Source organism: Bactrocera tryoni, chromosome 4, assembly GCF_016617805.1.
Source record: "Bactrocera tryoni isolate S06 chromosome 4, CSIRO_BtryS06_freeze2, whole genome shotgun sequence".
NCBI lineage: Eukaryota > Metazoa > Arthropoda > Insecta > Diptera > Tephritidae > Bactrocera > Bactrocera tryoni.
Genome location: NC_052502.1, coordinates 74,612,077 through 74,637,954, shown reverse-complemented (window position 1 = coordinate 74,637,954; position 25,878 = coordinate 74,612,077). Strand labels below are relative to the sequence as shown.

The window sequence follows — 25,878 nt, the reverse complement described above, 5'->3', positions numbered from 1 at the left end:
TATCGGAAAGTTTTAATTTTTGATGTTAAGTATGTATTTGATGCTATTTGTGCTGCTTACTGTAACTTATAATATTCATCTAGGCCAAAAAAATGAATTTAAATCACGAACATTTTCCCGCGATTATTTTACAACTTTCGACATGAATTAACACAGCAACAATGCATCGATGAACTTAAATCAATTTTTGCCGATAAAGGTCCATCAAGGAACAGTGATTATCGAAGGTATAGTGAATTTAGTCGAGGTCGTAGATCACTTAATGCTGTGCACTTTTTAACATTTGCATTTAAAAATATTAGCTTTTTGGCCTTATTTTATTATTTTTTGGCCCTAATTTTGTTGCAATTGTTGCCCCCAGATGTTGACGCATGCCAACACTCAATTTCTCGTAGTATTTCTGGATATTTTGACCCACTAAGTCCATAAGGCAGTTTTTAGGTACTCTTTTGATGAAATTCGATGTTTTCGAATACGGTCCAATATGTTGAATAGTTCCAGATACGTTGAATAGGATTAATGTCTGGTGATAGCGGAGCATATGGACTTATTTTCAATTCCAACAACCCTTCACGTACAAGATACGATTCCTCTTGATAAATCATAATTTCTATGTACGCGCTATGGAGATGAGCACCACCGACCGGGATCAACTATTTAAGAAAACTAATACGAAATCAACGCGTAGGCCATACAAAAGTATTCCCAATAACAGTTCCTAATAATGCCGTATTCTCTAGTAAACATGTATGTATGTACTTATATTTATAAATGAATAACGGCTTCTTTTCGTAATAAAAACAAACTGCTTATCTATAATAACACCACCATATCACCGCGCTACATCGCATAGAGCAACAACAAAATGCACACAAAGCAGGCACTCAGTAGCTGACTGATGACAGCAAAGCAGCAACAACCACTTTTATTTATATATAGCAACTCTGTGTATGTAGATATGTTTGCGTACGAACAACCATGCGTGATTACTTTCGTTTGGCTGTTCATTTTCGTTCATTGCGCGGTGCTACGCCGTTACGTTGTGTAGTTCTCAAACGTTTTGTATGTTCAGCAGCTTAAGTAGTTAGCTGTTAGCGGCGTTAAGCATACTTACCTGGCGTAGAGGTTACCGTGATCATGAAGGCGGTTCCTCCGGAGCGAGGCTTGGCCATTGCACTTCGGCTGAGTTGACCTTCGCGATTATTCCTAATGCGAATAACTCGTGCGTGTAATTTTTGGTAGCCGGGAATGGCGTTCGCGCCGTCCCGACATTATAAATAAATTCAAAGTTCTAAGTAAGTGATAGACATTACATGGTTAAATAAGTATTGGTCGAACTTGGGAGAATAGGCGCGTATATTAAATCGAATTAATTATTAGTGATTTATTATATCTTGGTAGTTTGAAATAAATTAATAATGCAACGAAGCAGATGGCTCTAACAGAGAACGAGGACAAAACGAAATATCTCCAATCACTAAACAAGAGTAGTCGCACTCGCGACTAGGCACACCCACGTCTCACTGTTGACAGTCGGAAAGACCAGGTGGAGAAGAACCTGGCTTCCAGTTGGCGCCATCTTGTGAAAAGAACAAACGACTATAATCGCGTAAGCAGTGTCTACGCCAGTAAGAAGAAGAAATTTTAAAATAAATAACTGAACCTTGTGAGCGCAGGTAATCAGTTGGGGATGAAAATTGATCGGTAAATACTTTTTCCCCAAAACTTATTCCATTTCAACAATCTGCGATTAAAAAAGGGTGACAAAGTGTTGAGATAGTTTTATTTTTATGAATGCCCTGGTGGTAGTGAAGGTGGTGACTTCCCCTAAAACATGTGAACACTCTACTTTAGCAATTTTTCAGTCCACCTGGGGGGGAAAATCTCATATTCTACGTGGTCAGATAAAATTTGCATCAAGTTAAGGGGATATTTTGAAGCTTATTGCATACAAATTGGACACTAAAATGTGTGCAGTGCATAAATATGCATGGAATATAGACGTGGTATGTGTTATTATTTGCATGAAGGAGAAAATACTTATTCTTACACAATCTTTGTGCGAAATTATTATATATTATTACTTTCATATATTTTCTGGTTTTGTTAAATATTTGCACATATTTATGTCTCAATGCCATTTTTCTGTTTTTTCCAGATGCTTACATGAAAATATGTTGGAGATTCATCATGTGACAACACAACTAACTGTTGAGGTACGTAAAAGATAATTTCATAAAATATCCGAAATTATTTTATATATAAAAAGTTTTTTTTACTAATGCTAAAATTTAAAATTTTTCGTATAAAAAAATATATTTAAAAAAATCAAAAAAAAATCTATAATTAATATTGGGACTCGAACCCACGTACATAAATTAAAATTTTAAGCATTTACTTAAGCGCAGTCAGCTATCAATGCTGCATAGAACTGTACACTAATGAAATTACAGTTTAGCTAATGATTTATTTATAATTGCAATAGCTTGGAGGGTAGAACCATTTTCTACAGTTCGGTGGGTTCAAGGTTCGAAACTTGACCAACTCCAATTTTATATTTAGTATCATAAAATAATTTTTTTTTATGTTATAAATAAATTGGTATACAAAAACATTTTTTTACCGAGAAAATTGTTTTATCTAGAAAAAAACTATAAATCTATATTTATTTAATGAAAAAATATTTTTTCATGCCATAATTCTTAAAAATTTTCTGCGATTATTTAAAAATTTAGTGCGTCAACTACGCACTTTTTAGTTTCAGCTGATTTCAGCGAACAATTTGTTTTCCCTACCTATCCAAGTTTAAACTAACATTTTATAAGAAAAGCTGTAAACATATATGCAAAGGTTTTCATATTTTTACCATTCGTCGACTTACTTACCACTTCAATTAAATTAAAGAAACCTTATCTAACGATACAAAATTAAAGAAATCTTATGCAGCTTGCAAAAGATGTAAACTGTCCCTAAACCGAACCTACAATGACTCAAGAAAGTCACGTGCTTTGCTTTTATACGCACCTTCTTAGGAATCGGCAGTGAAGTAAAAGTATTTGGAAGCGAGAAAATTCTTACCGCGCATAGGCAGTCCAACCACCCTTGGTTTGAGGTGAAAATCCACACGGAAAACTGGTTCTAAGCATTGTACGAGAAAATTAGTGCATATAAATTAGTGATGCGAGTCCCGAAGTTTCGGTATTTTATATATATGCTTCGGGATTTCTAATGAATTTGTGGTTCCCATAAAAATTTATGTCATTTTAAATACCAAACCTGTTGAAAATATTTTTTGTGGAACTGTTTTGAATTTGAAAAATTTATTAAAATATAATTCTAAACTTTATAAATTTGTTATTTCGATCTTAAACATCATTTTCCAGAATTGTTTTTTAGTTTTGAATCCCAAAATATAAATTCTACGTAACATTATGTACAATATGTATTTGTGTACTCTTGACATCGGAATGAGAGGCATTCACAATAAATTTCCATCAATATCAGTAGTTTCGAGAGTTTTTTTGTGAATTAAGCTCTCTAAAGGTTTGCTTTGATAAACTATACACAAAATCTTCGTGAATTATATTACATTTGTTGATAACTGAAACGAAATATTTTATAATTTATAGCATATAGCTGAATAACGGGGCTCAGAAGACTTCCAATGCCGATTCCCGAAATAGACGAAACACATTATTTTAATATTTTTATGCAAATATTATGACAACTGAGCAAGAAAGCTGCAATTTTCGTTAAAATAATGAATCCCGAAGTGCACTAACTTCGCTGTATTTGTCCTTATATTTGGTTTGTAGAAATATTTTTTATAAAAAATTTATTTTTTGTCTCATACATGGAAAAAAATTAATCCCGAATTTGCTCCCGAAATGCATTAACTACACTGTATTTGTCCTTATATTAGGTTTGTAGAATTATTTCTTGCAAAAAATGTACAAAAATTATTAATCCCGATTTTAGTCCCGAAATCCCGAAAAGTTTAACTCAGCAAAATTGACAACATATTCATGCAATCATCGTGTGTATTTCAAATTGTAGGTATGTACATACGTACAGAGAATGATTCATACTAGTATAATGCTTACAGTCAATGATGAATACGTGAGTACAGTTGAGCAAATATTGAGTTGTACTAAAATATTACTATAAGCTGACAGAAAAAATATATTTGAGTGCATGTTCAGGTATGCTAAGGCTTCGCTTCGTGTTCAATAAGACGTAAAAAGTTCTTCGAGAGTGAATGCTTCGGTTCTTTGCTCCAGGTAGGTCCAGTTTTCTTAACATTTTTTTAATTCAAAAATGGAAAATTTTCTCAAAATCGATATTTACAAACATACATACATACATACATATATCGAAAAATACTATGCAATTAAAGATACTTTTGCATTTTCCTTAGCTCTTTATCTGTTGCATGTGCCGTTGACATGTATTGTCGACCACCACTGTAGGCAGTAAACACTTAACATATACTTATATAAATACATACGCCTATGAAAGATACATTCATCAGAATGCCACTACTTGCCTGCCCTGCGCATAACCAAACCGGTTGTAGCTGCACATACATTCATACACACACACTCATACACTGCTTACTCACCACTCTTTGCCCTCTACACTTTCGCTGCCATTCGCCTTCGTTTCTTGGTGTTTTTCGCTTACGCGCTCACTACCTGATAAAGTATCTTGTATCTGCAAGTAGCACATACATTATGTGAATATTTCGTTCGCTGTTTAGTTGAGTTGTCAATTCTCAGCGCGTTCATAAAAAATCTTATAGACAAGCTATGTTGTTGACACTGAAAAGTTATCGCTTCTCGGCCTTATGGCTAAGATCAAAGTGTAGTATCTGTTCTTATCAGCTTAACATCTGATAGATCCTCCATCGGAGGACAACAAATGTTAAACTGATTTTTGGAAATGGGCGGAGTGTTTTAGGGGCTTGCTCCACCTCTGCCGCGGGTTGGCCCGGTATTGCAGTACCACCGGGATTTCGGCCCAAATTATTGAATACATTCACAAATAGAATAAGAAAGCAAAGTGGGGAATTTGTAGGTTGGAGTTAATGAGGTTTATTGACTATGTTGTTAATTTTTTTTTGTTTTTAAATAATTTCATTTATAATATATATTATATAACATGTTCCATTTTCTTATTGAATTTAGTCGAATATAAAGTTGAAATTCTTGGATTTTTTGAATTGACTCATAATAAAAATTGACCTCAACAAAAAATATATTTTTTAATCAAATCAGCTTGAGAACTAAAATTAAAAATTTTTCCAGAAAATAAAATTTCCTTTTAAAATAAGAATAACATTTTTTATATGAAAAAGTAATTATTTTTTCTTATTCATGATACTTTTATATTTTTCAAAAAATTTTAATTTTGGAATTTCGTAATTTTTTTAATTAAAAACGATTATTTTCGAAAAGTTTTTGAAATATTTTTTTTTTTTAATAAGAGAGAAACGAAGTAATATTTTCAATTAAATTAAAAAAAATTTTACCTCGATTTAAAAGAAAAATTTCAAAATTTCTTTTTCGAAAATATTATTTTCAAAACACAAATTTTATTTCACAGAAGAAAATTTTGAAAAATTTAATTTTTTTAACTCAAATCTTAAAATTAAAAAAGATTTTTCGCGTAACAACTTAATTAAAATTGCATTTTTCAAAATTTTATTTTTTATGTTTTTGAAATTTTTTATTATTTGTAATTTTTCATACATTTACACCCATCAAAGCAGTTCTTAACCACTTTATGTGCATTTGCGTACATTTGCAACACACAGTGCTTACTCGAGTTTCAAAAAGGGCGCTCGTCTTGCACGGTACTTCCATTCGGGGTTCGAAGCCCTGCGTGCGGACGCATTGCGGTGTTCACGTTCAACTTTAAATAAATGACGAGGCGAATCGCTTCTATTTTATTCGAACGTTATGGATGCTCCAGTGGGGTATGGCTTTGCATATCCAGTGCATAATTTTTGTAATATGAGATACGAGCTGCCAAAGTGCATTGCTTTTACTTTCGGGTAGCTGCGTGGCATGAGAGCGCTCGATCTCGTCTCAGTGATATATTAAACAAAAAGTCTACGATTTAATCCGTGTTAGGTATTAGAAGCAAATGAAGCTAAGACTTTGTTCATAATTGAGATTCTTACTAATTTTTAAAGTCAATTTCATCGTCTGTTTCAGGGTCATAAGCTGGATCCGAGGCTCATCGCCAGTAATAATACTGTTTTGAGGCCATAACGCGACGCTGTTTTACTGTTAATCGTCGATTCTCAAGTACGAATTCCTGCGTCAACGCGCTCTCGACCCTCTATGATTAATTTGTACCACCCAAAAACACTTGCTCGTGACCAACAATTACCACCGAAGGCCTTTTCCAACATTTTGAACGTTTCGTCACCAAAAACTTGATTCCGCACTCAAAAATTAATGAAACTCTTTGTTGAATAATTTCAAAAAATCGCCGAATGCACTTTATGTACTTCAGAAAGGCATTCCGATAATTCTCAGGTCCACCCAATTATAATCTCAAACTTGATTGCATGCTGCAAATATTTAACATATAAACTCTCTTATCATCAACCTCTGTGTTTCATCACTTGAAAGCACTGCAAATTGAGAACATATTTTACACGTTTTGCTGATTTACTGCCTCGCAGCTCAAAAGTATGCTAAGTAATATAAGAAAAAGCGTAAAATAGTCAACCCAAAAGCTTTCTCACGCTACGCTGCCTCACGTTTCTTCGCATTCGTCTTTATTAAATCTTTTTTAGATCTCACTTTGTTGCTATTTCTTTTGCTTCGTTGCTTGACCCCGAACTTTTTAATTATAAAAACCTTTTTAGCCTCGGTTCACGTTTACTTCGTACTCACATTATTTACAAATTAATACGGCTTATGTTTATTGCTGTTGTTGTTTGTGAATTATTAATTTGACGGGCGTTGTTTGGCAGGAACAAATGAAAGTTTGCAGCGCAAAAAGGTTCGTTTGTGAAATTTGGCAAGTGTGATTTTAGGCGCATTTGTTTACAAGCACGAATTTTTTGTGCGCATGCTGCGCTTTGTCTTTCGTTTGTTGTGAAAGTGTTGAGGCGTTGAAGCATCTTTACATTTTGTGAGACTTTTACTAAAGCTTGGCGCACAAAAGTATGCAGTGATAAATAGCAGCAGCTGTAATCCCTAATTATTTCTGGTTTCTACAAAGTAAACGGTAATTGTCGCGTCTAAAGAAAGCGTTCTACTTGTTTGGTGGAAAAATTTTGAAGGTTATAAAAAGGTGTTGCCTACCTTTAGGCTGTTTTGTAATTAGTGAATAGAAATCAGGGTAACTTAAATAATTTACTTGCACGTGTAAAATTTGTGATTGCTTAAAAAAAATCACACGGTTATAAATATTTTATAGTAAAAACTTAAATTTTTTATAATACAAAATTATAATTTGTTTTTATTTATTACTAAAATATTTTTTTTATATACAATATACCACAAATACAGAATTCTTAAAGTTATCTTGAAACATTTTAAATGATACAATAAATTTATCCCATAAAAAAAATTTTAAAATTTTCAAAAAAAACATTTTAAATAAGAAACAAATTCAAAAAAAGTTTGATGTTTTTCCGAGTAAAAAATCATATCAAAAATGCATATAGCAAATTAAAAAAAATATAAAATTTTCAAAAAAAATTCAAAGTTTTGAAGAAAATATAAAATTTTCAAAAAAAATATTTAATGTTTTTCCGAGTAAAAAATCATATTCACATTGCGGTATACCGAATTGAAAAAATATATGTATATACGATTTTAAAAAAATATTATACAATTTTGAAAAAGAAATTGAGAAATTTTCAAAAAAAAAAATTAATTTTTCCAAATTAAAAAAATAAAAAAAATTAAAAAGAGATTTTGAAATTTTTTCTTTTCAAAGTCTATTTACACGTACTGTGTATTATATAAGTTTACTAGCGCAACAATTTTTGTAGAATATGAAAAATTTTTGCAATAAAGATAATAAAATTTTCTAAAAATATTTAGAAATTTTTTCAAAACCAAAAAAAAATCGATCTAAATATTTATATTTACTTTATAAATTTACGATATTTTTAATTTTTATTTAAAATATCTTATACTTTACAAAAATGTGGCAGCTCGAAAACTGTTTTAAGATTGATTAAAAATTTTAGATTATGCAACTAATCTTACATTTAAATATATACAAGAAATACACATAAAATACAATTCTACAACTACAAATTCACTATTTGCGATAAAAAATCTTCAATATCCGTATGACTGGCGCCTCGAACAAAACCGAAATGAAGAATGCCACACCGAAGGAGGCCACCGCATTCCCCAGAAAAATTGTCATTACGAAGAGGTTATTCAGATGAACGACGCCACTCATGCGAAACGATGTGATTAGCATTATGACTGGGTGTATGAGGTAAGTGCAGTAGGTGAGGCGTGAGAGCGGCCAGAGGCCACGATAGGAGAGTATGCGATTGGCGGTGGGCGCAATGCCCCAGCAGCAGGACAAAACGATCCAGATGAGGCCGACGCCGAATGCTGCAACACACAAAAGCCAACAAAAATTTATAATGTAATACACCCCTCGCGCTACCACTCACCTGTGTGGCCGATGCTAACATAGAAGGCCGTCATGAGACGACCGAGCTCGCCGTTCCACACGCCGAAAATGATGATCGCCAACAGAGACCAGCTGCCCAGCCAGAGTAGGTAGTGGGTGCGGTTGCTTAGCGGCGGTGGTTTCTTCACTTTGTAGATTATGAAGCCGGCTAACATGCCTGTGGGTTGGTCGACAATAAATTAATATAAAATAAACAAATTTTTATTGAAAATTTATAGATATTTAAATTAAATATAGAAAATTCAATACTAAAAAATGTTTAATAAAAATTAGTACTAAAACTTAGTACTTAAATTTTACATTACAAAATCGGTACCAAAAATTTTCAATAAAATGTTATTTATGTTAAAAATTTTTGTACTAAAAAGCAGTACCTAAAACTTGTGTACTAAAAATTTGTACTAAAAAATTTGTACTAAAAAATTTGTACTAAAAATGTTGTGCTCAAAATTTTGTATTAAAATATTTGCACTTAAAAATTTTTTAGTACTAAAATTTTATTATGTTTTATATTGTATTAAAACCTTAGCACTTAAAGGTTTTTCAGCGGCTAAAATTTTTGTACTAAAATATTTTAGTACTAAAAATTAAAATATCACATTTTCATTTACATTACATACACATTGCGAAATAAAAATTTGAAATTTAAGGTTTTGTGCTAAAATATTTGTGCTAATTTTTATATTTTTTCCTGTACTAAAAGTTTTGTACCAAACTTTTGTTCTAAAAATTTTGTACTAAAAATTTTGTACTATAAAGTCGGCTTTTTTTAGTCAAAATTTGAGCATAAAATTTGTAAGAGAACCTTGAGAAATAAAAATCTGAATTTTGAAATAGCTTGTTAAATTTTGGTACTAAAATGTCGGTACTGAAAGTTGTGTGCTAAAACTTCTGTACTAAAAAGTCTGTCTACAAATTTTGTACTAACTCTTTTTTTAGTACTAAAAGTGTTAGACTCCAAATTAGGCTTAGAATTGAATATAAAAATCACTAGCGCCTAGAAGTATGCCAAACATACCCATTATATAAGTACCCACGCGCTGCCATGGCTTGTCGTAGAGAAAGTCGAATGATTCAAATGGATTGGCCACCTTGTGTGTATAACGGTAATGCAGTGAAATGATGCCCGATATGCCCCAAGAGCTCAGCAAAAACGCGCAGACAATGATTGCGGTCGTTTTGAAGTACCTAAAAATAATACACGGACATATGTACGATTAAATATCAAAATTTTTTTTTAATTCAACATGCTTGCACTCACCTCGTGGAGAGCACCAACAAGAGCGAAGCCATCACAAAGAATTGCATGTCATTAGCCATATACCAACTCCAGATCATGCAAATCTCACTCAGCGGATAGAAATTATTGATGTAGAGTATATTGCGCCACCAATAGCTGCTGCAAGTGTCGGCGGCAACATTCGGCTGAAAGACTGAGTTGTTGAAAGTTTGGCTGCAAAGAAAGTGAGGTAGTTTTAAGAAGTGGAAAGAGCAGAAGATCACTTTTGAAATGATTTTGTGTCAAGAAATAAGCGCTACGTAAATAAAATGAATATTTTGCTATGCAATCCTAAATGTATGCTTCAGTTTGAGCAATTATTGCATTGTAAACACATTTGGGCCTGCAGGCTTGTAAAGAAATTTAAATTCTAAGTGGTATTACAGTTTTTCAATTGCTTACGGCAGCCTAAATGTAGGCAATATGAAATAATTTCACGACCTCATGAGCATTCTCTCCTTAATATGACCTTGGGATAACAATTTCTCATCAATATTATTGATTTGCATAATGCTTCTCGAAGAATTTTGCACATGCATTATTGATTTCATTTTGTAATTCTTATAAGCATAGCTTCGGGCGTTCTAGAATTATTCAATATGTATGCAATGTAAGCTTTACGCATGCCTGTGTTTGTCTGTGTGCACATATTAATTGAAAAAATCCTAATTGATTATCATTTTTGCAGCATTATTGTAGCATGCCACCAGGCGCTTAACCACAACAATTACAAAATCAATCGTTTCAATGCAGCAATTAAAGCTTAACAAGCATTTCAAATATTTTGCAGAAGATGCAAGAGGTGGTATTATGAAATATGTGTACTTTTGTTGCATAATTTTACGCTGTGGCATGTTGATTGTATCTCTGCAGAGGAAAATCATTAATAGCGGCTTTATTTTCTCAAGTCCTATGAAAATCATTAATAGCGGCTTTATTTTATTAAGTCCTATGAATATTGTTTTCAATTACAATTAACAAATCCTATGAAAACAAAAATTAACATACTTTTATGCTGAAATTAATGTAAAATGAAGTGGTAATGGTTAAAGTTCATACAAGTGCTTTAAAATATTAATTAAATGAAGGAAATTCTGTTAGTAATTAGAAATATTCAAGAGAGACAAGTTAAATTTCGTTTTTGAGCATTTATGTTGCATACTTTTGCACTTAAAATATTGAAACAATAAGCAGAAGTTACTGAGAGTGACTGGAATTTGTTCAAAACAAGCATTTTTATATGAATAATGCTTTTACAATAAAACAAAAGTTTTAAAAGCTGGGTTAAAAATTATTTTTAGCATACCTTTAGGCTGAAAATCCTTAAGACATGAAAATAACTCATAATCAAGCCAATCACAAAATAAAGATATAACAAATTCATATACATAGACACAGAATTTAGAATTTATTAATTCTTATAGCATACTTATGGGCTTAAAATATTGAAAGTTTGAATAGGACTTAAGCAAAATGGTAGTTAATAGTGCATATAAGTATAATGCTTCTTTAGTGTGAAAACTTAAAATACTTGGCTTAAAAATAAATTATTTAGCATACTTTTAGGCTGAAAAGTTTTTAAAGTTCAAAATAAATTATAAATAGTCAAGGCATTGTCTAAAATATGATCAAAAATAAATAAAAAAAATCTTTAAGTTTCTGAAAAATTTCGTTGCATACTTTTAGGCGAAGTTTTTTTTTAACATTTCCATACTCGCGCGCAGTTTAAGTCCTGTAAATGTTAACATACAACTTACCGCTTAAAAGAATGTAAGAACCAACACTTTTAAGTCTTGCAGAGTTCTAGGCGCTTAAGTACGTGTGTCTCACTTACCGCAAGGCGAAATCGTTGAAGAGTATTACAAACAAATATGCTGGTGTCAAGCGTATATAACGGTAAAGCAATACGAAACCAGTCTCCTTCAAGCTGCGTCGCAAAAATTGTCCAGTATCATCCGGATACTTTTTCTCCTGCTTCAAAAAGATCAACGTGAGCAGGAAGCCGCTGATGAAGAAGAATGTATCAACCGAAAAAGTGGCGTTACCCACAAACTGATACCAAACTGAGCGTTCGACGATGTTGCGTTGGAACTGTGGGCACAAACAAAAATGAAACGAAAGTTGTTAGCAAAGTTAAATAAAAATGTATCGAAGAAGCGAGAGATGGGGAGAGAGGTAGTGCAGGGAAATAAAGCAAGTTCTCAGAATTTTCTAAAACAAAGTCATGAAAGCGGTAGAGGGATTTACAGATTTATGGAGAGTGTGGGTGCGTAAGCATTTCTCAGTTATGTTGAAGAAATTACTGTGTGTGTGTGTGTATTTGTATCGGTGGCTGTGTTAGTGTGGGTTATGTGTTTTGCTAACTTAAGTGCTTGTAAGCAAAATATTTACTCTATTTTCACCGATGGTAAACATTTGCAAATACGTATGCACCATTATTGTCCACAGCACGGAGAAGACACGCAAGCCATGTACGCAAGAGGTTTGTTGCTAAGCGTGAGAAAAAGAGCACAAAGAAGAAATAAAAATAATGAAAATTAAATATACAACAGAAAACAAATTTACCAAAAGCAATGCTATTATTGCAAACTTTTACAATAAACTGTGCAGCATCTAACAGGAATAAGCCAATAAACAAAAGCCTGCTGGAGCTTTACTCCAATGCCTGTAAAAGTTCCGAAATATTATAAGTTACTTATGCCTTAAAGCCTTTTCATTGGTTGTTCGCTTTCAACGTAATTTTTCTGCGATTTTCGGCTCAAAAGCTAACTTTTACTACCACTGTGAGGCAGGTTGCCCAAACAACGTTATTTTTTTGCTCAAATTATGCTTTAACATGCATGATTGAGGTGTACGCACTTTATATAAGGAAATATTTACTTATTTCTTAAATTTCCTTCAACGGATATTTTTAAAATTGGAGTTTTTTACTAAAAGTTGAGCAAAAACAAGGCAATGTAGCTTTGAAATAAAAATTAAGTTGTTTTAAAAAAAAACCCTAAGGGAAATTATGGGGAAATTTTCGGCTCATAAATTGGGAAGTTTTAAAATTACACATTTTCTTAGGAAACACTTATTGTAAAGAAAAATATTTACTTATTTCTTAAATTTCATTCAGGGAAATTTTCGGGAAATATTGAAATTACATATTTTCTTAGGAAACCTTATTATAAAGAAAAATTTTACTTATTTCTGAAATTTCTTTCCAGGTAAATGCCACTTTAAAACGAAAATATAGTTCTTTTAAGGAATTTTTGCATTACAAATTGCCATAGTTAAATAACTATTCACAACACTGTCGTCGAAAATCTGACTTCTAAAACCTCGTTTTTGCCAATTTTGCTTAAAATTTCTAATTTTGAACTTGCTGCTAAGTCTGCACATATGTAATTCTTCTATCTTCAACTTCTCAACAACTTCCACATCTTCTAACAAAATCAGCTTACCTCTTTGTTCTCGGTCATATTTAGTATGGTGCCGGCGTTCGTTTGAAATGCAAAACATAGTAGAAGCTGTTCATGCAAACCTGCAATGCACAAGCACAACATTTTGATTGCAAACTTCAAAGTTCTGCGAACAAGACCCTCCACACATGCAAACATCATAAGTACTTACTCAATTGCTTTTTCGCCTCATACGTACTGCTCGCACGCACACTGCTGCCGGTCTCCAGCCGATAATCGACCAAATGTGATTTTCCAACCTCCGAAGCTGACAATTCGCCTTGCGGGCGGCGCACGCTACCGCCGTTGCTACTACCGCTGCCACCAGCACCATTTGTGGATGCTGACGCTGCGGCGCTGCCATTGCTATGCCCATTGGCATGTCCTGCAGTAGTACCGTTGTTCGCCATTTTATTGCCATTCACGTCGGCCTCAATGTCAAGCACATTGTTGTTCTCGTTCAGCGTGCTCATCTGATAGACTTCGAAGGCTGGCGTTAGGTTGCTTCTCCTCGATTTAACGCTACCACTAGTTGAGCAATTGCTGGTGTAGGTACCCGCAGCGCCAGCATCCAGCGTCACAATACCACCTGCGCCTCTGGCAGCAATGACGGCATCAATTTTCGCGCTTATGGCTGGTATGTGTGGCGAGGTGAGTTGCAGTTGATTCAATTTTGACTGATACCAAGTGGCTGTGATGACGAGCAGCAAGAGCGTCAACATGAAACTTCTGGAAAAATCAAAAGCATCGAGTTTTGTTAATTTCCTATCACTTCTTAATTTACAAAATATGTTATGCAATTTGTTGAAGGCAAAAACTTACAGAAATATTTGAAATTTTAGCTCACGCCAGTAGCTAAATAAGCCGGGTACCGGGCGCACATGCAATACTTGTATTATCGTGTGGTTATTGCTGCTGTTGGTGTTGTTACTGTTGTTGTTGTCATTGTGGCCGATGCTTTGATTGTGTTGTGCATGCATGACAGCCGCGGTATTTAATGTGACTAGCATTTGGGCATGCGGGTCTAATGTGAGTATGGCTTGCACGTCATGTGCGCTGCAGGAGCGCGGCAGGCATTCGCCCAATTGAAGGTTGACGTTCTGGTTTGGAAAATGTCGTGTAGGAAACATTAATTTACAAAAATTTTTATTTTTGAAATGCGTTTAAAAAATTTCCCTTAAAGGGATATTTGAAAACTTACAACTTTTCTATGAAGATTAATAAATAAGTTTTTCAGCACCTTTAATGAAACGTAATGTAGCTAACGGCCCAAATTTCCCTCAAGGGATATTTTAAAAATAATTTTTTTGTATATTTCATTTAAACTCTTCCCATTGCAGTTTACGTAATTGCAAAAGAATTCGAAAATTTCCCGTCAAGGGATATTTGAAAAGTTAAAAAAATTCTATGAATTTTAAAAAATAGCTGTTACAGAACTTTTAATTACCCATAATACAGCACATTGTCAAAATTTCCCCAAGGGATATTTCAATAATCGTATTTTTTCGGTTACATTCAATTCTGATTACTCATTTACTTTTTTACTAACATTTAAAAAAGTTTAAAAAATTCTTAACGAAATATTTAAAAATTTATTATAGTTACTATGTGCATACATACATATGTACATAGTATGTGTGAATGTACTATATGTACATACGTATAAGCACAGGTAACTTTTTTATTTAATTACCGCTTTTATATCTTTTTCAAAACTTTGCTTAAGTGCACAAATACACGTTTTTTTAAATAAGTCTCACAGTATTTTATAAATAATACAGCGTATTTGTAAAATTTCCTCTATTTAATATTTTGTGTCAGTCAGTCACCTATCTTATAAGAAAAAGGCTTTCGTTAATTAAACTAAGTAAATATACATACACACGTTGTTACAGTACTTCAAATACACCAAAATATAGCTCATTTATAAATTTCCCAAATTGGATATTTTCTAAAAGTGCTCTGTGGAGCAGTTTATAAGACAAAGGTAATTATTGTTATTTAAATTTGAGCAAATATACTTTGTTTACAAAATTTCCCTCAAGGGATATTTTACAAAAAGTAGTTTTTTATATAAAGCTTACAAAAGTCCCTCGAACAATCCAAACTATAGTCTGTTTATAAAATTACCCAAAGGGATATTTGTGAAATGAATAATATAATAAATATAAAAAATAAATTTCTAAAACTATGAATGCTATTATCTTAATATTCCTACTTAAAGTTGTGCAAACTAGTTTGTAAGCGTCCTTTATCAGTACAAGCTCAACCAACTCACCAATGCCTGTGGCATCCACAAGCGTAACGCCACTAGTGCCGCATAAAATTCAAATTCGAAATGTTTACGCTCATCCGGATTTAATTGACGATTTAGTTCATAGCAAAAGTTCTTCTGACCCAGCCACTTGTCATTGCCAAAGAATAACTGTCCACGGTAACGACCGGAGGCATCGTAAGCTGCAAGAGAGCAATTTCAATGAAGAAACAGTGATTAAAAGAGGTGTTAAAAAAGATAATAATAATAAAAACGCAAAAATAAGAAAAAAAATTAAAAGAATGAAAATTGCAATCTTCTCCACCCTCTTCCTTTTACTATTTTCGTATTTTATCGCTTAATTTCGCGCGCTTGTTGTTAATGAAATTCATACATTCCTCCGTCGGCTTGTTTGGCTAAGTGGCTGACCTAACGGTGGCAACAAAGTAAACAGTTACTGGAAATTGCAGATTTCACTGCGACTAAATAAGTGCAATTTTATTACCAGCAAGCAACATGGACGGACACTCCCTCTCGGCCAGAGAGTGTGCTGGAAATTGGTCTGAAGTACAGTCAATTTTGTTGTTGCCACTGTAAAACGGTAAATTGATTGTTAAATTGTGAACGCTTAAGGGCGAAGAAGGTATGGAACAGTTGAGAGAAAATGCGGAAAAGCTAAAGAGAAAATTGTAAGAAAGTGAGCATATGCTGTAAAATTAAGTCATTATGGAAAAGTGAAACTATAGCGTTACTAATGTAACGGTACTTTAAAAGCACTTACAGCGTCCATACCTCTGGGCTCCTTTCGAGAAGATATCTAACCTATGGACTCTGATTTCTTTTAACAACTCTCTGTAATAGAAATGAAGTCCAGAGACTGAGATTACTTTAATCCAGTGAATGTTTGATTCTGTTTTGTAGGTTAGGAACCCTCTTAACTCGAACGAGGTCAGGATGCGTCAAACTGAATGACATAGAAAGTCTATGGGAGACTTTCTATCTCTTCTGGGGTCCCCATATCAGCTTTTGGCTAAAACTTATGCTGTCTTCCCGAGTTATCGAGTCGTCAACTCGGAAACTTCTCACTATTTAATAGCTTTTAAATATATACTTTTCTGCGAGAGGCTTTTTGTTCTCTTCTTTAACATGGACAGTTTTTCTAAAACTTCTACTACTCCGTACCTTGAACTGCCAGCTCAGGAAACCACTCTGTTTGATCCCCTGATGAATATATGTATATCAAGATCTCAGCTCAGGGAATTATAATTAAGTGCGGTTAACTATTTTGAGAAAAATCCTCTTATCTGCTGGGGTCCTCATACATACCAACTTTACTTCTACTACCTTTCCTTCCAACTTCCTCTTCCCTTAGCTAACTGATTCTCATACTCAAAAGCTGAATACGGGAATACTCATTATTTATTTATTTTCTCAATGGAAAATCATTAAATACTCATCAATCATGCAACAATGATTGTCGTCCTTTGATTTATAAATTACCCGTACACGCCAAAGCCGGCATGGGAGCCCACATTGTCGCGTAATTTTCGAATCTCATTTCATTAGCACACAGCTTTTAGCTTTTACAGCTATTTTGGAAAATTACAGGCATTGTTTATTATTCTTTCGCTTGATTGAATTACAAACTGGCGCCTGTTGCCTAGTAAGCGCTGACCTCATAGTAGAGATCATAATACCGATTTTGCGATTTAGATATTTTGAAAATCACTTCGGGACTGTTTCGGTACTTAACGTTTAACAGTTATTATGCTTTATTCGTAATGCATTGATAATTCTATGAGAAGTGGATTCCCTGGATCCCGATTATACTTCGGGATTGGTAATTAAAATAGTATTTTTAACATGTATTATTTTCATATCATTTATAACCAGATTTTAACTCGAAATCCCGAAATTCATAAAACGGGATCCCGTCAATATTTCGGGATTTGTAATTAAAATAGTATTTTTAACACGCAATGTTTCTATATCATTTAAAACCCGCTTTTAATTCAAAATCCCAAAATTCATTAAACGGAATCTCATCAATATTTCGGGATTTGTAATTAAAACAGTATTTTTAACAATCAATGTTTTCATATAATTTATAAACAGATTTTAACTAAAAATCCCGAAATTCTTGAAACGGGTTCCCGCCAATATTTCGGGATTAGTAATTAAAATTGTATTTTTAACACGCAATGTTTCCATATCATTTAAAATCGGCTTCTAATTCAAAATCCCTAAATTCATAAAACGGGATCCCGTAATTATTTCGGGATTTTTAAATTTAACCTAAAAAGGACGCCCGTATAGCCATAAGCATGCATATTTCCGCCATAATTATACAGACACACTCAGTTAACGCGCTTTCAAAGCATTAGAGTGACCGATGCGCGCCTGAATTTCGCATCCGTGTAGGTCGTATGGCACCTCCTCAATCAGTTTTACTTATTCATGCCATTTTTTGTTGTTGATTTATGCATTCGTGCGAAATAATTACCAGCATACTACGGCCATGTGAATTTCGCATTCAATTGACTGTAAATTCATTTGTCCGCACTGATTTATATCGAGGACTGTGCACTCGCTGGTCGTTAGTTTAAGGAGCAGGGGTATGCGTGGTGCTTGGATACGAACAACACGCACAAGGGCTTGATTGGTAAGTGGACGGGGCAGCGATTTTGTTAAATGATAAATGTAATGCGGCATTAATGGGATTGATGAGGCTTCAAATTCCGCTAGCCCGCCACCTCGGACTGCTTGGAGCTTGCTGTGGATTGGTTTGAAGCCATAAACACGTTGATAATAGAATATGATGGACTTTAGGCCAATCAAATCATATTCGAATATAATGATAGGAGTATAATAAAATGAAACTTAATTGATTGATGAGTATTTGCAAAGCGAATTCGGTAGTGGAACTCGGATTCAATAAGTTCAAATAAGGTCGGAGCATGATGGGAGCTTAGGTTAGATCCGCAGTTATTCATATTAAAGTTAATTTCGTTTTAGTGAATTTGCCTATCCTTAAACTAAGTTTAACTCAATATATTATATATTCAGAGAATGCTGGAAGGTGTTAGTAAATCAATACTTTCTTCTCTTCACTTTAATCAAATCAACTCTATTTCTGAGTTATTCAAGTGATATGCGGGACAAAATACTTCGGGTACTACTACATATTTGGTTCTAGAGTTCCTCGACAATACACATATTTTATCTTACCCCTCTGCGCCCAGTTGAAATTGCCATGCAGACCCGTCAAATACGCCTGCATCTCGAGTCCACAAGCGGTGCTCACCTTGGTGCGTATCTCAGAGGCCTGCCAATAGAAGTGGTCATACAAATTGGTGATAATTTGAAAGGTATTTGCAGTCTGGAGACTAGCCGCCGTCGCATTCACTTCACCCACAACTGGATCTGCGCCAAAATAATGACTTATACTATTGAAATTATTGCCAGCATTCTTCGGCATCTCATCTTCTTGCTTGAGCAGCTCACGACCCTTCTTCAAAGTTTTATTCTTATGCACCTTAAAGATGTGTGGACTTATGGTGGCCACAACATTGGGTGTGGTGATAATCGGCGCAATGGTAGTGGTGGTGGTGGTGCTCACCGGTGTGGAATTCGTCGTGGGCAAACTCGTCACCTCTGTGGTGTAAACACTCAGCGTTACTTCGGTCGCCGGCACACCCGCCAATGCTACACCACTCTCGATATCCTCGAACGGCAACACGCGTTCGCTGTAGCTGAGCCCCGCTTCATCCGCATTGCGCAGTAAATGCTTCTCCTCGGCGCTAAGGTCACCCTTCTTAACGGTCTCATGCTCGAGATCCTCCAAATCACTTAAATTGAAGTCGAAAGTCACTGGATGCAGCTCGTATTCCTTGAGCGGCCGCGGTTTTTCATAGTCGGGAAAGATCGTTTTGTCCAGCAGCGTGTAGGGTTTCTTCTTTAACGGCTTCACCGGCAAAACTTCGTGTGTATTGAGCACGAGTGGCCGCTCTGTCGCGCTGTGCAGTCCGTGCACTTCGTGTAATATGGTAATGTTGTTGCTGCTGGAGAAACGATGCGGCACGAAGTGACTGCCCGAGCTGGCGGTGTCTCCCGCTGTCGTTGTGTCGGTTTTATTGATATCCTTGGGTTCTGTGATGGCGTTTTGCCGCGTTGGTAGGCAGCACAGTAGTGGTAGCAATAGTAGTAGCGCGAATTGTGGTTTGGAGGGGAGTATGCTTGGTGTAGAAGTTGTCCTAGTTAGCGCTGACTTGGTTTCGAACATTTTGGTATCGGCAGTAGAGTAGTTTTTGTTATTTTTTTCTTGTAATTTGTGTATTTCGTTGACTGACTTTTTTTACATTTTTTCACTGTTATTTTAAGTACTTTTGCAGAGTTGCAATTTTGCTAAACGGCTTTTTTAATTCACACATTTTTATTCAAATTTTCAGTCTAAATACCGTTATCAGCGATATTTTTTAAAACACTGAAACCAATAATTTTCGGCACATTTTCAAACTTGTTTTTTTGGATTCTTGATAATTTTGCCGTTTAGTTAGTTAGTTCTTTCAAATATTTTTGAAAATTTTTATATTTGAAATTTTTGTTTTTAATATTTTATTTCTTTGATGTCTTTAATTTACAACACTGAAATTAACTTCTTTAACTTTTAACTTTTACACTTTAAATTTTTTGTAAAATTTTAAAAATAATGTCAGAAGACTGTTCAGCGCCTGCGGGTAGACTGTATAATTTTTAATATCACACAAACAGTTTCAAACTTGCGCTCAGCAGATTTAAACACTATAAATTTTGTATTAAAATTTCGGAAATCAATTTTTTTTGAATTTATAAGCTCACAACGCCTAAGGCTAGGCTATAATTTTAACAAAACTTTAAAACTTTCTCGTTATTATAAATAATTAAACAGTATAATAACATTGTATTTTGATAACGCAAGAAAATTGTTATTAAAAATTGCTTGGTTAGTAAGCCCCTGTGGATAGGCTATATTTTCTAAATGTTTCACAAGTTGCTTAAAACATACTCTCCGCAAACTTGAACTTAATCAATATTATGCTAATATAACTAAAATTAACCATGTGTAATATTTTGAGGTTCATAATTTTAACAAAACTTTATAACTTTCGAGTTATTATGAATAATTAAAGAGTATTATAATAAATTGTATTTAGATAGCGCAAGAAAATTATTATTTAAAACTGATTAGTTAGTACAACGCCTGGGGATAGGCTATATTTTTTAAAATGTTTCACAAATAGCTTAAAATATACTCTCCGCAGCATTAAACTTAATTAATACTATGCTAATATGACTAAAATAAAACATTTGTAATATTTAAAAAATCATAGCGCCTAAAGATAGGCTGTAGTTTTAGCAAAACTTTTAAGTAGTCTTATAGTCGTTTAAGTTAAGAATAGCTATGGAGTAGAAAACAAGTTTGATTGTGGCAACTAAAGAAAATTGTTGTATTCAATTTGAAATAATGCTGCGCCTGTGGGTTTGCTTTGATTTTTCAAAATATTTCAAAAATTGTTTAAAACTTATGCTTAGCATCAGTTAATACAATAAATTTTTTATTATTATTTTCAAATTGCAGTTTTTGGAAGATTTAGAAATTTGTAGCGCCTAAAGAAAGGCTTCAACTTTAATAAAATTTTTAACTTTTTTCTTATTAGTTTAAACTAAGAATAATTATAATAAGTTTCATAGCAAGTTTCACTGCGATAACGTCAGACAATTTTTTATTTAGTTTTAATTAGTGCTGCGCCTGTGGGTATGCTATAACTTTTTGAAATTATTTTTAAATTCCTTGATACGTATCAAAAAGCGCAAAGCCTATAAAGTATAAGACTACTTATGCGCTTCCAGCTGCTGTATATTTAATGTATATATTGCCTTTTCATTTCTTTCCTTCCATTGGTGTGTGCTTACAAACACATATATTTTTTCCTTCCTTCATTTATCTTCATCACACGCCGCATTCGTAATTTATGAATGAAATAACCAGTTTTACGCTCGTTTTGATGGCAGCGTCGCATGATTTAAAAGCGGAATATTAATACAAATCAAAAAGGCAAGATACAATAACAACAACCAGCAATAAATGTCTTGACGCCAAGAAATGCAGGAAATGCGAACAGAGATGACTATAAAAGCGGCAATTCGCGTTTTGTTTTTCATTTTTACTCCACACTTTCGATTAGATTTTAGTGGCGCTATTAGAAACAACAACAACAGCGAAATAAAGCCTCAGCTGCGCTTAAACTAAACCAAAAGCGTAAAAGCGAAGCTGCAGTAAAGAGCGGCATGCAAGAAGTGCGAGTGCCAAAGTGTGAAATCATGCTGAAAGGAAAGCAAAAGTGTTGCCACACTGCGTAGCAGCCAGCCAGCAAGTCAGCTGAGCCACGCGCGCGTGAGGCATTTAAACGGTATGGAGCGCGTTGAAGCGCAAGAGAGCGGCCGGTGTGCCGCCGTGCGATGCGGTCGGCAGCGGCATTGCGAAAAAATCACGAATGCGCTGTAAAGAAATCAGGTATAAATGCAAAAAAAAATATAATAATAAAAAAATGCAATAAAAAATTGAAATTGCAACGGCACATGCTTAACCTGTTTCATTAGCGCGCAGCGAGCAGCGAGCAGCGCTGCTTTTGCTTTTGTTTTCGTTTTCATTTCTTGCCACTTCATTTAATTTCATTTAATTTTTATTTTTATTACGTTTTTCACATTTCGCCCAGCGGCACACTTACAGCTGCAACGGTGCATTAAGCTCTTTCGCGCATTTTTGTTTTTACTTTTCATCCTCTTCACATTCGCATGCCTGTTGCACGTGCGATTACGCGATGCTTTTATGCGATTGTGCGATTAACCCAAGTGCATTATGTAAAATAACTACACCGTTAGAATGCGTCATTGATTTTGTAGAAATTTTTCAAATTATATACATATTTTGCAAATATTTGAGTATTTTTATTTTTTGAATAAATTAAAATAACTTTCGAACTTAATTTTTTTTAGCTCAAATATTTTTTTTTACTAAAGTTACATATTTCCACAATTTTGTACAAGTTATTTAAAAATTTTTTTTTAAATTTTTTTTCCAAAATTTTGTTAATTTTAATTTTTCAATTTCAAACTTTGTCAAAGCTCAAATATAATTTTTTTAATATAGAATAAGCCATCGATTTTGTACATATTTTTTAAAATTAGAAAAAATTTAAATTTTTTATTTTTTTTTAAATAATTTGAAGTATACAATTTTCAAATTTTTTTCAAGTCCAAATACATAGAAACTCGCTCCAAACAACTCCAATGGCGGCTCTTGAGTTGGTATTGAACCTGCCACTTATAGATCCCTTCACTGAAAACTGCGCAGCAAAATCGGCGCGACGACTACTGGCTGCGCGAGAATTTATATATAGAACACTCAAAACATTTATACGGATGGCTCGAAAATGAACGATGAAGTTTGTGCGGGGATATACTGTCCAGAGTTAGGCATAAAGCAGTCTTTTAAGTTGCCGGACCATTGCAGTATATTTCAAGCTGATGGCTTTGCTATTGCTAAAACCACGGAGCTGGCCTTTAATGCACCTGGAGGCAATTCCAGAGTCAACATCTATGTAGACAGCCAAGCAGCAATCAATAAAGTAAGCTCGTATCACATATCGGCCAGAAGTATTTTGGGAAGCAGAGCAGTAGTGTAAAGTCAGAAGCAAGCCAAAAATGGTGTTCGGCTAATACCCGAAAACGTGATCAACATTGGGAAACCCATGCATTGTCTATACGACAATTTGGACAGAAACATGTTAAAGAAAATCAAAACCCGATGTAACGAGCTACCTGTGTGCAAGACTGCAAAACTCCTGTGTAAAATGCTAGCTGGGAAGAACACAAAATTCCTATTGGCCTCGATAGAAGAGATTGCAGGAACATAATCGCCACTGGTCCCGTTTCTCCCCACGGTATGGTACACTGGACTAGGTATCGATAGTGAGGCCATAGAGTCTGTTAAATTTAAAGGATGACTACTCCTCATGGACTTAGTACCAAGACTGGTTTATGCGTGGCTTATTGGCCTACCAGATTAACCTAACCTAACCAATGATAATTAAAAAAATATTCTGATGTAAAATGACAGCAAAGGTTAACTAGAATAATCCGTACTAGGTCGACATTCCGTTCACTTGTAAATTTTTTATGTATATAATGCTCTGAGGATTTATACAGAAGTCACACGGCGGTCCTTTTACAAAGGGGTGATATTTATATTACGGATCAGATGGTCAATTAAATCGAGAATTACATATCTTTATCACAGTCGAAGTCTTTCTTGTACTAATGTTTACTTTCAAGAACTAGCAATTTAAAGAGATTTACCTCATATTTTGAATTTTCTACCATTTTTGGCAGAGTGTTGCCTTTTATGAACCAGAAATTAGTTCAGAATTGCTATTTCTGGACGACTGGGAGTTTAAGCAATGGCTGCTTGTTAATCATACTGAAAACTAAGTCACTGTTTTATACAAAGAGCTGCCGGTTGGAATTTGAAGTGAAGTGAATTTGGTCTGTCTTTGAGTGTATCTTCATGTCAGTTCTAACTTAAAAACCTTCATAATCACAGTTGTTATCCACTGATTTTTCTAACGTGAATTTTTTGTATCGCAAGTTTTTCGAATAAATTTTCTTTAAACATGAGCCTTAAAGTATTTACTTTTTATATTATTCTTTACTACACTTTTGTCACTTTTCACTACAGTTTTCGGAAGTTTTCTGCTATACTATCGCCAAAACCAATAAAAACGAGTTAATTTTTTTGCTTTTGTGGCAGAGCGCTTAGAAAATTTAAGATAAACAAAAAAAAAAAACAAAAAAATAAATAAATAAATCACGGCAACAACAACAGCTATAATAAAACGACTGTGTTGCAGCTGTTATTTGTTGCCAATATGCCTTTGCATGTTGCCTGTTGCATGTGGCATGTCGCTGTTGATGTCTGCCATATAACGGTGTGTTGTTATGATAGCTGTCACTGTTTTTGTGATACCTGTCTCTCTTGTTGTTTTGCTGTTGTAATCAGTGTGATGTCGCTTTACTCTACTCACACTGTACAAGCAGTTTTACTAGCTTCTAAAAGTTGCTGGTTCTGCTTGTCGCGGCCGTGATAAGCGTGTTGACCAAAAGCAGATCACAAGCGTGTTACGCCAGTGTGAAGAGGCGATATTAAACAAAAATAAAAACAAAACGCATATTTGCAAAAAAAATTTAATAACAAAATAAAGGCTGAGAAGACACTAGCACCTTTATTGTGTATGTGTGTGTGTGTATGCACAACTTTATTTACGACTATTTTAATGATGTTTTTTTCTCCGTTTTTCCTGGTTTTTATTGCCAAATTATGCAATTTCATGGATTTTCCCTTTTCCTTTTTATTTTTTCTTTTGTTTTCTTGATTTTTGGTTTATTTATTGATTTCGTTAGATTGAAAATTTTCTCATTGGAATTTAAAGTGATATTACGTAATACAATTTTGTAGGAAACTTAAAAACAGTAAAAATAAATTAAATTAAAGTAATGTAAAAAAATAATATTTACTTTATATTAATTAAAATTAATTTTTTATTTAAATAAAATTATACTTTTAATTAAAGAAAATACTAAATTAAATAAATAATTGCTTTGTAAATTAAATCATTTTAATTAGTAATAAATTCAATAAAAATTAGATTAATAAATAAGGGGAAAAATAATTTTATTTCTTATTAATTAAAGTTAATTTTTTTTAATTAAAAGTATAATAATTAAAAAAAGTACTCAATTACAAAAAATGTAAAAAAATAATTTTACTTTTTATTAATGAAAATTAATTTTTTTAATTAAAATTAGAATAATTAAAGAAAATACTCAATTAAATAAAATAGTTGTTTTGTAAGTTGAATTATTTAAATAGTTTTCATTAAGAAATTAATTTTTAATTTAATTTAATATAATTTAATTAATCTTCAAATTGACGACAATTCTTTTGTAAATTAAATTATTTTAATTAATATTTAATTCAATAAAAATTTTAAAGAAAATCATAAACTAACAGTAATTGTTTTATTAAATTTAAAGACCTTTTTTAATTGAAATGTTAATAAAAAATTATTGCTAAAATTTTTTTTTTAAATTTTTTAATTTTTTTTTTTCAAAAAAAAATTTTG

At 33.4% G+C, this 25,878-nt stretch overlaps 1 protein-coding gene and 3 non-coding genes across 4 annotated transcripts; 3 read left to right on the top strand and 1 right to left on the bottom strand.

Moving 5' to 3' along the window:
- Positions 1–1,106: 1,106 nt before the first annotated feature.
- Positions 1,107–1,270, top strand: LOC120776207. The gene has a single exon (XR_005705405.1). It is a non-coding gene; the product is annotated as a U1 spliceosomal RNA (small nuclear RNA).
- A 3,560-nt stretch (positions 1,271–4,830) lies between these two features.
- Positions 4,831–5,028, top strand: LOC120776219. Its single transcript, XR_005705406.1, has one exon. It is a non-coding gene; the product is annotated as a U2 spliceosomal RNA (small nuclear RNA).
- Positions 5,029–5,831: 803 nt separating this feature from the next.
- Positions 5,832–6,053, top strand: LOC120776234. The gene has a single exon (XR_005705420.1). It is a non-coding gene; the product is annotated as a U11 spliceosomal RNA (small nuclear RNA).
- A 2,134-nt stretch (positions 6,054–8,187) lies between these two features.
- LOC120774844 lies at positions 8,188–19,940 on the bottom strand. The gene is made up of 11 exons (XM_040104660.1): positions 18,887–19,940; positions 15,683–15,861; positions 14,227–14,504; positions 13,577–14,133; positions 13,408–13,487; positions 12,353–12,451; positions 11,796–12,052; positions 9,944–10,135; positions 9,701–9,870; positions 8,663–8,839; positions 8,188–8,600 (listed from the first exon to the last, which is right to left on the bottom strand). The coding sequence occupies exons 1-11, from the start codon at positions 19,938–19,940 to the stop codon at positions 8,293–8,295; spliced, it is 3,351 nt and encodes a 1,116-aa protein (XP_039960594.1). The 3' UTR covers positions 8,188–8,292.
- Positions 19,941–25,878: the final 5,938 nt, after the last annotated feature.